Source organism: Scyliorhinus torazame, chromosome 13, assembly GCF_047496885.1.
Source record: "Scyliorhinus torazame isolate Kashiwa2021f chromosome 13, sScyTor2.1, whole genome shotgun sequence".
In the NCBI taxonomy this organism is placed as follows: domain Eukaryota; kingdom Metazoa; phylum Chordata; class Chondrichthyes; order Carcharhiniformes; family Scyliorhinidae; genus Scyliorhinus; species Scyliorhinus torazame.
This window is the reverse complement of record NC_092719.1, coordinates 34,074,352-34,089,017: the sequence shown is the minus strand read 5'-3', so window position 1 is coordinate 34,089,017 and position 14,666 is coordinate 34,074,352. Positions and strand designations below refer to the sequence as shown.

At 39.4% G+C, this 14,666-nt stretch overlaps 1 protein-coding gene across 2 annotated transcripts in view; it reads right to left on the bottom strand.

Annotated features, from left to right (window-relative positions):
* The window catches only part of LOC140387945 (reelin-like), a 520,778-nt gene that overhangs the window by 459,021 nt on the left and 47,091 nt on the right, over window positions 1–14,666 (bottom strand). For both annotated transcript variants that reach the window (XM_072471313.1, XM_072471312.1), the window contains exon 3: window positions 13,204–13,314. In XM_072471313.1, the coding sequence (XP_072327414.1) occupies window positions 13,204–13,314 (111 nt within the window). The remainder of the gene's footprint in view (window positions 1–13,203; window positions 13,315–14,666) is intronic.

The following is a 14,666-nucleotide window of genomic DNA, read 5'->3' as shown; positions in this document are numbered from 1 at the left end:
GTGATAGTTTCCTAGAACAGTATGTAATGGAACCTACAAGGGAACAAGCGGTCCTAGATCTGGTCCTGTGTAATGAGACAGGATTGATTCAGGATCTCATAGTTAGGGATCCTCTCGGAAGGAGCGATCACAATATGGTGGAATTTAAAATACAGATGGAGGGTGAGAAGTTAAAACCAAGCACTAGTGTTTTGTGCTTAAACAAGGGAGATTACAATGGGATGAGAGAAGAACTAGCTAAGGTAGACTGGGAGCAAAGACTTTATGGTAAAACAGTTGAGGAACAGTGGAGAACCTTCCAAGTGATTTTTCACAGTGCTCAGCAAAGGTTTATACCAACAAAAAGGAAGGACGGTAAAAAGAGGGAAAATCGACCGTGGATATCTAAGGAAATAAGGGAGAGTATCAAATTGAAGAAAAAACATACAAAGTAGCAAAGATTAGTGGGAGACTAGAGGACTGGTAAATCTTTAGGGGGCAACAGAAAGCTACTAAAAAAGCTATAAAGAAGAGTAAGATAGATTATGAGAGTAAACTTGCTCAGAATATAAAAACAGATAGTAAAAGTTTCTACAAATATATAAAACAATAAAGAGTGGCTAAGGTAAATATTGGTCCTTTAGAGGAAGAGAAGGGAGATGTAATAATGGGAGATGAGGAAATGGCTGAGGAACTGAACAGTTTTTTTGGGCCGGTCTTCACAGTGGAAGACACAAATAACATGCCAGTGACTGATGGAAATGAGGTTATGACAGGTGAGGACCTTGAGAGGATTGTTATCACCAAGGAGGTAGTGATGGGCAAGCTAATGGGGCTAAAGGTGGACAAGTCTCCTGGACCTGATGGAATGCATCCCAGAGTGCTAAAAGAGATGGCTAGGGAAATTGCAAATACACTAGTGATAATTTACCAAAATTCACTAGACTCAGGGGTGGTCCCGGCGGATTGGAAAGTAGCAAACGTGACACCACTGTTTAAAAAAGGAGGTAGGCATAAAGCGGGTAATTATAGGCCAGTGAGCTTAGCTTTGGTAGTAGGGAAGATGCTGGAATCTATCATCAAGGAAGAAATAGCGAGGCATCTGGATGGAAATTGTCCCATTGGGCAGACGCAGCATGGGTTCATAAAGGGCAGGTCATCCCGAACTAATTTAGTGGAATTTTTTGAGGACATTAACAGTGCGGTAGATAACGGGGAGCCAATGGATGTGGTATATCTGGATTTCCAGAAAGCCTTTGACAAGGTGCCCCACAAAAGGTTGCTGCATAAGATAAAGATGCATGGCATTAAGGGGAAAGCAGTAGCATGGATAGAGGATTGGTTAATTAATAGAAAGCAAAGAGTGGGGATTAATGGGTGTTTCTCTGGTTGGCAATCAGTAGCTAGTGGTGTCCCTCAGGGATCAGTGTTGGGCCCACAACTGTTCACAATTTACATAGATGATTTGGAGTTGGGGACCAAGGGCAATGTGTCTCCAAGTTTGCAGACGACACTAAGATAAGTGGTAAAGCAAAAAGTGCAGAGGATACTGGAAGTCTGCAGAGGGATTTGGATAGGCTAAGTGAATGGGCTAGGGTCTGGCAGATGGAATACAATGTTGACAAATGTGAGGTTATCCATTTTGGTAGGAATAACAGCAAAAGGGATTATTATTTAAATGATAAAATATTAAAACATGCTGCTGTGCAGAGAGACCTGGGTGTGCTAGTGCATGAGTCGCAAAAAGTTGGTTTACAGGTGCATCAGGTGATTAAGAAGGCAAATGGAATTTTGTCCTTCATTGCTAGAGGGATGGAGTTTAAGACTAGGGAGGTTATGCTGCAATTGTATAAGGTGTTAGTGAGGCCACACCTGGAGTATTGTGTTCAGTTTTGGTCTCCTTACTTGAGAAAGGACGTACTGGCACTGGAGGGTGTGCAGAGGCGATTCACTAGGTTAATCCCAGAGCTGAAGGGGTTGGATTATGAGGAGAGGTTGAGTAGACTGGGACTGTACTCGTTGGAATTTAGAAAGATGAGGGGGGATCTTATAGAAACAGGTAAGCTTATGAAGGGAATAGATAGGATAGATGTGGGCAGGTTGTTTCCACTGGCGGGTGAAAGCAGAACTAGGGGGCATAGCCTCAAAATAAGGGGAAGTAGAGTTAGGACTGAGTTTAGGAGGAACTTCTTCACCCAAAGGGTTGTGAATCTATTGAATTCCTTGCCCAGTGAAGCAGTAGAGGCTCCTTCATTAAATGTTTTTAAGATAAAGATGGATAGTTTTTTGAAGAATAAAGGGATTAAGGGTTATGGTGTTCGGGCCGGAAAGTGAAGCTGAGTCCACAAAAGATCAGCCATGATCTCATTGAATGGTGGAGCAGGCTCGAGGGGCCAGATGGCCTACTCCTGCTCCTAGTTCTTATGTTCTTATGTTCTTATGTTCACAACTCCTGGTCCTCCTGTTTAGTGATTAATGTTGCTGCTCATGATGAGTGGGCATTGATGATCTGATGAATATTTTCAACCAAAGTGAGCAGTGATTTCAATCACTTAGATCAGAAATGCCAGGTGCTAGTGGTACATGGGCAAGGATCTGGTCCCTGTTGATAGTCAGCACATGCAAGGACACACAAACGAAGGCCTTCAAAATCTTTAACTTTGTCAATGCACATGCTTCACATTGCTGTTGTTACACCATCGGATACCATGACAGCATTCCTGTAACATTAACAGACACCGTGATAATATTTCTAAACCAACACAGTCCTAATCCCAGCTTTGCCCAAAATCTATATATCAGCACTTTCCAGTAATGATCACTTCTAGCAGGAATGGGGATGAATTTCCTTGGTGGCTGAATTCGTAACAAATAAATCAGGTTACAATTTTGCAACACTACAGCTCTCAGCAAAACCTGGGGGCTGATCAAGAGCTGCAAACTGGACCTTTCTCCCTACAATTTGTATATTTTGTAAACTGTGCATCTGTGGGGTTAACAAGCAATCTCTACAGTGCAGAAGGAGGTCATTCGGCCAATCGAGTCTGCACCGATCCTCTGAAACAGCTTCCTACCTAGGCCTACTCTCCCGCCCTATCCCCGTAACCCCACCTAACCTGGACACAAAGGGGCAATCTTATCATGGCCAATCCACCTTATCTGCACATCTTTAGACTGTGGGGGGAAACCGGAGCACCCCGAGGAAAGCCACGCAGACACGGGAAGAATGTGCAAACTCCACACAGACAGTCACCCAAGGTCAGAATTGAACCTGGGTCCCTGGCGCTGTGAAACAGCAGTGCTAACCACTGTGCCACCGTGCCCACATAATCTACTTACTGAATGCAATATTGTGTTTCACTATCCTTCTTATCAATGTAAATCACACAAATGAAAGGTTTACAGGCTGAAGTGACTAATATATTTAATTAGAATTAAGAACCAACAAGAAGCACAAAAATCAGCAAATACTAGAGGGTTACAGGACAGTGAAAGCACAAGGTGCAATATTCTTCCTCTTCAAAAATAACTCAGGCATAAGCAGTAAATAATGCCTATGGATGCTACCATGCGAATGCACCAAACTGGCTCAATGAGTGTGTTTAGAAAACAAGGCAGCAGTCAAAATTCTAGCTAGATAGGGAGGCCCAGCTAAAATTGGGTACCAGTTGCCAGCTTTTTAACCTTTTGTATTCCTTTCTCAGAGTTGCAAAGCTAATGTGCAGAATGGATCAGGCAAGTCCCTCATCCATCACCTTGCTCGCTCCAAAAAACAATTCAAATTCAACTTGAATCCAAATCATGGTCCCCTCAAAAGCGACACACTACATTCAAGCTGACATGAACAGGCATTACACCTGACCTCATGCTTGATCCTACACTTGATCATGTGGTGATATTCAGATATCAATATACATGATCAATGTATGTAAATGTAGTACAGTCATTTCAACACTAGATGTCTCTAAGTCAGATACTATAAGAACCGGATTCCGTCTCTTTTTAGTTATTTAGCGAGTGTGAGCCAGAACAGTGAACAAGCAAGACATAGAATAGCTAGAGTGAGAGAAGTTAGAACTAGTTTGTTATAATAGTGTATCATTACATAGTTATCTGTATTGTACTTTATTTCTTTATAGTTAGTTTATTATTGAGTGAAGGGACTCACAGTTTATTATTTTATTACTCATTAAATAGTTCATCTTTCAACAAGAAGTCTATTGGTCATTTTATCATCCTGGTGGATTCAAGAGTAATATATATTTTTAGATAAGTCATTATTTAAAATATAACAGATCTTAGCCAAAAAGGTGAGAAGCAAAATCAGTTGTATCAACTGAAAGGGAGGAAGCTTCCACTGCACAGAGTGCCACTGATTTGTGTGGGATCTGCACATCACAATTTAGCAGCACTACATTAATGTAAAAAGTGCCTCCATTTGGAATAAGCAACACATTTCAGAGGAACTGTTATCGTGTTTCAAACTCCTGTTTTTAACTTCTCAAGTGTCAAAACCAACACTTCTCTAAAATCCTGCAATGTTGAAATTCTCAGAGAAACTCAAAAATATTTTATTCGTAGAAGCAATTAACAAGAAAACAGGCGTTTATGATGCCCGCTCTGGAAAATATGAAATGCTGTCAGTCACAGAATGAAATAAAACAAGAGCCATCAGAGGGACAATCAAGGAAATGGATCACTTTGATTTTACAATAAAAACAGCCGATGCGGCAAGAGACTGGGGGAAACCTGCAGAAATGTACAGAATCCTCCCCTTCAGGAGAGAGAACAAATAGGTGAGAGGCATAACATCATAATTTATCACGGCTCCAAATGTTTATTATTGGTAATCTGAAATGAACATAAAGTATAAATCTCATGTTAACTGATACAATTTGCCAGACAAAAGAATAATGTTAAAATATCTCGAACCAACAAAATTCATGGAGTGAGGTATTAGAGAGAAAAATCCGAACATTTGGGTGCATTATCTTCTTTACATGTGATAAGAGGTTGTGTTTTAAGTTCAATTACTTACACTGAACCCCAAAGAGAATAAACTATCAGTACTGTCAAGCAGATCTATCTCATGTTTCTAAAAGCAACAGCAGTTTAAAGTGTACTAATTACCAGTGCAAAATACATCATCGCCTGGGTGAATTCTGCATGATAATTCATTTTTAAATTTACATGCCGGTTGCTGACTTGCAAAATAATGCATTGGTTCAAAGGGTATTTGATACAGACAAGGCAGAGAAAGGCCTATTAAAAACACACCAACTGTTATAATGAGGACGTAGAGAGCTAGGCCTTGATAGACAACCATCTGTTTGGTTTCAGGCATGAATGTATTGTGGGAATCATGAATTTCAGATACACCTCCCCCAACCACACCCCACCGTCATCACCACCACATTATCACCATCACTATCTAAAAATGTCTCATAGCGATTTTGAGCAAATCTTGGGTGTGCAGAAACCATGAACTTAGTCAGGAAATGTTAATGTAATGCAGTATTATAATTAAAGTCAGGAAGGGACAAATTTACCTCAGATGGTTGGTTCTGAGAGTGAATTACCAATTTTATTTCTGTAATAGCGCATAACATGAAGCAATGTGGTTTCATTAATTTTGCGTACAACCTTCGAAGAATGTGTTATAATGTTACGTACATAAAGAAATGTAGATCAGGTTCCTGCCACAAAGCCTTGCCTAAAGTGCAGAACATTGGTGGGAGCATTCCCAAACAAACGGAGGCAGGTTTACATTTGTGCTTGAGGTGGGGAGTTAAATTCCCTAAAGGTGACGTTGGGTCGGGATCCTGACATCATCCTGCCAATTCCGGGTTTCACTGGGCGGGTTGAGGGGATGTTGAAGGAGAACTAGGAAGCTCATTGGATCTGTTGAGAGGCCAGTTAGGAACTTAAAAAGTCAGTTTTAAACCCTCAGTTCTGGATATCCCAGACAAGGTATCCATCTCCCAGCAGCACTAGCTGCCTTCTCCTCACACACAAGCTCCTCCATCAGGCAGAGGGGATGGACACCGTGACCCAGCCAGAAAGAGGTGAGGGGAGCCAGAGGATATGGTTTATTTGAACTTTCAGAAGGCTTTTGATTAAGTCCTACATAAGAGATTAGTGTGTAAAATTAAAGCGCATAGGGGTAGTGTATTGAGATGGATAGAAAACTGGTCACAGACAGGAAACAAAGATAAGGTATAAATGGGTATTTTCCCGAATGGCAGACAGTGACGAGTGGGGTACCTTGGGGATTGGTCCTGGCTCCCCAGCTATTCACAATATATATTAATGATTTAGATGAGGGAATTAAATGTAATATCTCCAGATTTGCAGATGACACAAAGCTTGGTGGGAGGGTGAGCTATGAGGAGGATGCAGAGATATTTCAGTTTGATTTGGACAAGCTGAGTGAGCAAATGCTTGACAGATGTAGTATAACATGGATAAATGTGAGGTTATCCATTTTTGTAGCAAAAACAGGAAGGCAGATTATTATCTGAATGGCTATAGATTGAGAGAGAGGAATGTGCAATGAGACTTGGGTGTCCTTGGCCACCAATTGCTGGAGGTAAGTATGCAGGTGCAGCAGGCGGTAAAGAAGGCAAATATATGTGGTCTTCATAGCAAAAGGATTCAAGCACAGGAGCAGGGATGTTATGCTGCAATTATACAGGGCCTTGTGAGGCCACAGCTGGAATCTTGTGTGCAGTTTTGGTCTCTTTATCTGAGAAAGGATGTTCTTGCTAAAGAGGGAGTGCAGCAAAGGTTTCCCAGACTGATTTCTGGGTTGGCAGGACTGACCTATGAGGAGAGATTGAGTCGGTTAGGATTATAGTTGCTGGAGTTTAGAAGAATTAGGGGGATCTCGTAGAAACCTATACAATTCTAACAAGACTAGACATGGTAGATGAAGGAAGGATGTTCCCCATGGTGGGGGTGTCCAAAACCAGCGGTCATAGTCTTAGGATATGGAGTAATCATTTTGGATTGAGATTAGGAGAATTGTCTTCTCAGTGGTGAGCCTGTGGAATTCGTTACCACAGAAAGCAGTTGAGGCAAAAACATGTTTTCAGGGAGGTGTTAGATACAGCTCTTTGGGCTAGGGGAATCAACGGATATGGGGGGAAACTAGGAACAGGTTACAGAGGTGGATGATCAGCTATGATCATAATGAATGGTGGAGCAGGCTCAAAGAGCCAAATGCCTACTCCTGCTCCTATTTTCAATGTCTATGTTTCTAAGCAGCCAATCACACTGAAGTATTCTCACAGACAGCAAATCAGGAAGTAGAGACTACCCATTATCCTTCACTTTTAATTCAATTGTACAGAAAAAAAAGTAAACATTTGAGCTATACACATGGTATTAAGATAGAAACTGAAATATCAAATAAATGTCACAATTATCAGGAAATTTGACATCTCACAAGTATAAAATTAGTTTTCCAAGGCCAGGAAAGGTGTTTAACAATAATACTTCTCATTCAACAAGGTGTAACTTTTTCAAGGGCTTTTACAACAAGACTAATAATGTAAAAGGGCAAACTCTCATCAGTACTGTGATATAAAATTGATTGCTGTCTGGAAGTCCTTTAAAAGAGTGCCAAGGATCTCTATGTTTAACTGGACATGTATGGACTCAGACATTGTTATCGGTTTCAGAGGAGTAATGGTGGCGAACGCGGACAGTTTTGCCATCAGAGCCTTGCCAAAATCAAATCATTGAAAATGTGTTCATGCTTCGGAAAGATAAAATAAAACTTTTTTAAAGATCAACATGAAAGTTAATGAACTCAATTATTAAATCTTCAAGTGTTAAATATTCTCTATCAATTTCAATATTAGACTCTGATACCTGCAAAAATTATTTTGACACTACATAAGTTGTTAGTAGTAAATATTTAATTAAGTCTGAGAATGTGTGGAGCCAGTGAGAAATCATTTAAAAACAGAATTCTCAAGAAGAAAAAAAAATGTTTTATTTAGGTATTCTGGTGTAAAATTCTCCAATAGTTTTTAAAAGTGTTTTTGTAAAGCGAGAGTGCTGCATATATTAACATTTAACAATCTGTTTGACAAATACTCTCAGCATAAACCACAACCCCCTAGGAATAATGAGTAAAGGATGGAGTGAAATATATGTATCCATCTCTGCAGGCAAGATCAACTGTGCCATCACTCTTAGAATTGGATTTGGGGTTTTAAAAGTGTTCTACTCTTACTTTGAATTTCTGATTTAATATTGAGTGAGAAGTGACACCTGAACTGCATCAAACCATACTGCAGGGGAAAAAATTCTGAAATTTTGCAGCACTTAAACAATCTGGATGACATTAACCAAAGTTAACTAATATATAACATGGTGCAGACCGCATGCAGTATGTACTCTGTTCACATATGATCTGCAACCATCCATAGTCCATTTCATCAGTTACGGGTATGTTCAACCCTCCTTAAAAATCCAACCCTCTGTAATTTATTGGTGATACTAGTTACAATTTATTACATTTCAATCATTTCTACAATGTCCTTAAAGTGCATTTAAGATGTGTAGTGTGGGATTATTTGAATTAAATACACATTGTTTACATTCTGTTCTGTTGGAGATTGGCTACTAATGCTGAGAGGGTTTCATTCCCTTAAAGATATAATTTCCATTTCCTCAGTTGATGTCCTTGGACATTGGCCGTTGTTAGTCTATGGATAGGAAATATATTATGTAGTGCTCACGAATACTAACAGCTAAATTAAGTAAAGCAGGTTAGTGGTGTATTTCAGTCATACAGTTTCACTTTTTTTTTTGAAAAGAACACTGGATTTCTGAAACCAAAGAGAAAATGCTGGAAAATCTCAGCACGCCTGGCAGCATCTGTCGGGAGAGAAAAGAGCTAAAGTTTTGAGTCCGATGGCTCTTTGTCAAATCCATTCGCAGTAATTTGCTTTTAACACTGGATTTCTTCCACATGTGATGATTTAAATTGGACTTTGACTAATTAAGGACATTAGAGTATAAATATTCCTGTAATATTCATGTTCTTGTACTTAGTTATTGCTTCTGGCTTTAATCAGCTCTTTGTCCTCAATTCCAGCAGAAAACAGATGGAGATTACTTTATCACCATTATATATACAAGACAAGGTTCTCACAGGAATAAAGTGCATGTGTGGCACCACGTTTATAAACAATACAACTAATTGTGTACATCACATAGGCGTGTAGTCTTTCACTACTGACATTCATTCGCAAATATCCCAGGTAGCTGTTCTTACTCTTAGTTCTGAATTTGCAACTCCTGCAAATAGCTTCAGAAGTTTGTTTTTCTCCAGCGCAGGTAAATAGACTCCAATATTCAATTAAGTGCAAGGACATTTTTTATTAACACACCTAAGAGCTATAATTCATTTTGGTTGAACTTTGTTTTGGCAGATTACCGCTCCTGTGATGCACCTCACGATGTTCTTATATGTTAAAGGTGCTAAATAAATGCAAATTGTTGACGTACACAACTAACCTCCTTAAACCAATCAGTTTTAAGTAAATAAAGCATTCTAGTATTTTTCTTTATACTGACTAACAACTACCTCAAAGTAATTTAAAAATATGGATGTCAATAAATGTTGTCAGCGCAAACTGGTTGAGTTTGACAGAGTAAGTTATTGATTAAATTATGGAAGGATCAAGTTTGCTGGATTTAATTCCCCTTTTTGTGTGATTTCATTTCCAAGGTTTGGGAAGTACAGGAAATCAAATGAACAATGTGCATATTGATGCAGTCCAGATGTTACAGTTTCCTATACCATTAGCGGAGTCAAATTAACAAAAACAAAAATCCATTACAAACAATAAAACCAAAATCGCAGATATTTTGCAGCTAATCAATACCGTATCTTCCTGGAAGATTTAGCCAGCACATGCTCGAGATATTTTCCATTCCTTTATACGCAAGTAATAGAGTCATGTTAATCTGTCGTTCTGCACTGCAGTGTTAGTAACATGCAGACAAATGTTGCAATTGAACATTGAGCAGTGGTAATATTAGTTGTGAAGACCTGAGACTTTTCTGGAATCAATAACCACAGTTCAGTACTTGGGTAACCAAATAGACATCTTTGAAGTGCACACTTAATTAAAAGGGGGCTGTCAGCTATGATTGATTTTAGTGCAGGAATGAATTGTGGTTCCCAAGCACATTTGCCTGAAGAATGATTGGGATGTACAGCAAGCACATAATTACGGAAATACTAATGCATACAACCAAATTCAATCATCTTTGAAAGGGGACTGATTTTTATAGTGTATATGTAACCATTTATTTCCTGAAAAGCTTGGCAATACTTAATACAAAAAAGCAGGTCGAGCATTATATATGTTAGCAGCTAGGACTTTTTTTTATGGGTCACAGATTAAAGAACCAGAGTAATTATGATGCTTCCATGCAGTGCAGAAATAGCAAACCTGCATCGCTGTTGTACCACATACAGACACTACATGCCAAATTGTTTAAAGTGTCACACTTGCATGCTCTGTAAAGCTAATTTTTTTAATGAAACAACAACCTTCCTTGCACAGAAATTGGCCAGTTGTCTCTATGTATTCATTCGCAGCTATCCTAGCCCTTGGCTAGTAAATTTCTCGCTGAGAGAAGGAAGCTGGCAGCATGAGAGACATACTCCCTGTGGCAAGGTGTTTTCAAACATATTAACTATGAAAATGAGTTACTGTAAATAAACAATCATTGGCATTCAGATGGGAATACCAGGCAGCCAGTATTTTGTCTTTGTAATTTTTCTTTTACCTTGTCCTCTCACTGGCCCCAAGATGGTAATCTACACTAAATCTAATTCCCCATTTCAAAGACGTATGTATTTAATTGATTACCTTGTGTCATGCCTGGAATTGTTGTCCATCCATGCATCCCCCCACCCCCGCCCCCAACATTATGCCACATTAAGATTTAAACAATTTTAACTCAGCCCTCCTGAAGCACTTGTCTTATGGGCACCTTTCACCACTGTAATGCGAGGAAGAAATTTCATTTCTCCGGTCATCATTAGATGTGTTATGACAAAGTGTTAGGCAAAGCAAAGATTATGAATTAAATACTTTTAAATGAAACATCAAAACCACGCAAAACAACCATTGTTCAAGGGGGCCGGCACACCACACGCACATGTTCTAGTTGTGCTTAAAGTTTGTGGGCTTCTGGAGGTCATTTTTTGAGACCATGTCGGCAATTCTGAACATTGGGTTGGAGCCTTGCCTACTGGTCGCAATTTTAGGGTTTTTGGATGTGCTGGAGCGCCGGACGGGGGCAGGGGCAGACGTTCTGGCCTTTACCTCGCTTACGGCATGGAGGAGGATCCCCTTAGGCTGGAGGTGACTACACCGCTAAGTATCTCGGCGTGGTTAGGTGACCTGATGGAGTTATTGCACCTCGAGAAGGTCAGGTTCACCGTGACTAGGTCGGTGGAAGGGTGTTACCCTAGATGGTGGCCATTTATAATGTACTTTAAAGAGTTGGTCACTGTTAGTTGTTCGGGGGGGTGGGATAGGGTGGGGGGGGGTAGTTTATATTGTAGTGGGGGGAGGGGGTATTACTGTTAGTATGTGTTATCATTTGGTTTTTGTAAACTTTGTATAGAAATTGACAAAATTTCAATTAAAATATATTTTTAAAACACAAGCAAAACAAAAGTTTTAAAATATTGCACACTTGATACTTGACAATGAAAAATAAAAATTAATCCATTCTGCTACCATGTATAGATCTGATTGGCTTAATCTTTCCAAAGGGAAGATTTAAAAAAATGTTCCCTCCCACTTTCCCATCTGCAGTCTCCCTACATTAGCTGGTTTAGCTCAGTGGGCTAGACAGCTGGTTTGTGATGCTGAAGAAGACCAGCAGCACGTGTTCAATTCCCATACCAGCTGAGAATTCTGAATTCTCCCTCTGTGTACCCGAACAGGCGCTGGAATATGGCGACTAGGGGCTTTTCACAGTAACTTCATTGTAGTGTTAATGTAAGCCTACTTGTGACAATAAAAGATTATTTATTTATTGTACACCGCCTCCAATAGAAAAAGGCCACTTGAAAGCACCCTCAAAACCAACCCCTTCCCGTCCTCTGCCCCCGCCCCATTAGGAAGTTCTCCATTTTTATTATATCATTTCTGAGATCAATAACTCCATCCATGGGAGGTCAATGTTCCCCATTGGTGATTTACATCTATTTTTCTACCACAAAAATGGCAATTTTAAAAGCAATTTGCATAATTAATAAATTTTCATTGGATATGAAAATATTTAAGTTGGATCCTTGGAGTTAGAAACGACATGTAAATCAGTGTGCCTCACATAGAAAAGCGGAATACTGCAGGTGCGGGAAAGCTGATAGGAACAGAAAATGCTGAAAATGCTCAGCAATTCAAGCAGCATCTGTGGAGACAGAAACTGGTTGGTGACCTCTTCGTCAGAACAATTCTATTTTTAACATTTTCTGTTTTTGTTCCACACATCCATGTTATTCATTCCAGTCAAAGAAAAGTGGGACAATGCATACTATGGATAACTCAACAAACATGGTCAATGTCTCCAGCTGGCTGAAATTTGAGAAGGTAGAGCAAAGCCCTGCTTTCCCTCTGATATGTATACAGCTGAGTGTGGCGAGAGTCACCAATGAAGAACCCAGAGTGTGAATAACAGATGAAACTTCACCTTCTAATCAACAGTCCCGATTTTTAACATTATAACAATTGGGCAGCATTGAGAAGAAAGTAGCATTACTGGTTTATTTCAAGCTATGATACTCAATTCCATATATGAGCTGATCTGTGCCCAGGTTACATGATGTCATATATTATCAATACCCCCAATATTAAAATAGGATTTCAGCAAGGAACTTGCCATTGTGGAACTAGGTTGTAATTTTGACCTGAGGAGTAAGGCAGCCTGTTCTTTATTATAGCTTAGTGCTCTTCTGTGCAAAAGAAATTATCAAAGTGCTCTCTCTTGTACTCTGAGGTTGAATTGTATTGGGAAATAATTACTGTGATATCTGGTTGCAAACACAGCTACAGGATGCAAACCATTTTGCACCAGATTCCAAATCTTTGAATTGTCTCCTCATTTATGAAAATGTTAATTAAAGTTTATTTTTGATATTCAATGAGAGATTATTTAAGTTTGATGGGTGTAAGGACTTACCAAGACCAAATGAGCCAGGACCATTGACACTTTGCGGGGCTTGAATGCTTGTTGATGTGTAGAGACCAGTCACCAGTAAGCCATCGAAGTATGTGCTGGTGGAAATAGTCACTGAAAAACATTAAAATAAAGGTTTGCTCCATTAATGATTGTGAAATTAGATAAGATGCACACAATGTAAATCATTCGGAGCGTATTTTGGGATGTCTCATCAGTCACAATAGTTGTTCAATATAACAGCTGATTAGGTTCCAATTCAACAAGATGTCAAGATATATGATTATCATGCGTTGTAACATCAGCTCTAAGCCACTATGTGTGCTGACCCAAGATTACCAGATTAGTTAGACAGTAATCAGTGATAGTCATGCCATCCTTAGTATGTTATGTACAGAATACTACAATGAACAAAGATACATGCAAAAGTTGTTACTGCCACCTTCTCGGGTAAATGTGGATGCTTATTTTAACAAAACTTATAATAAAAATCCATGAACAAAATGTACTGAAGAAAGTTTAGTTAAAATTCACTGTGAAATTGCGGGAAAAAAAATTCTGTTGAAGCTTTTCGAACAATGCTTGGCAGTTAACTGTCAGTGACAATCAACTGGTGTGTTCTCCATGGCAACACCTCTACCAATTAGAGTTCACTGGCCAACAATTACCACCTTCTTCTCATCCAGTATAAAATTGTTGTTTCCCCTGACATTGGCATTCTTGCAATTGTTTTGATGAGTGCAAGACAAAAAGCTTCAACAAGTACTCAAGTTCTGTACTACCAAATGATTAACAATGAAATATTCATTAGATAGTACAATTTTTATGAGGAATAATGTAAAATCCACATTAAAGTCAGCAAAATAGGCTGATTAAAACAGTGCCTGCTTGATCAACTATTTAGTCTGTGGAGCAGTTTTGTTACCCAACCAAGATCTGTTACATGATTCCATTGATACTTCTTTTGCTGTTTTCGTCTGTTTAAATTTTTCCTCCTTTCCCAACCCATTTTGCTGACCCTAGCAATATGTTCTGTTTTTTAAAAAAATATTTTATCAGTTCTAAGAAATTGTTGACAATCCTTTTGCCACATGTCAATTGATCCGTTCAGCCTTCTTTTTTCTTTTACTGTTTTTGTTTAAAACTCTTGGCATTTTCAATTGTTGCTTTTTAAATTCTTGAGCAGGTGTTCACACAGCATGTATGTTCCTGGAACTGGGAGGGGCAGCAGTTGGTGGCACAGTAGCACAGCGGTTAGCATTGCTGCTTCACCGCACCAGGGTCCAAAGTTCAATTCCCAGTTTGGGTCACTGTCTGTGCAGAGTCTGCACCTTCTCCACATGTCTGCGTGGGTTTCCTCCGGCTGCTGCGGTTTCCTCCCACAAGTCCCGAAAGATGTGCTTTTAGGTGAATTGAACATTCTGAATTCTCCCTCTGTGTACCTGAACAGGCGCAGGAGTGTGGCG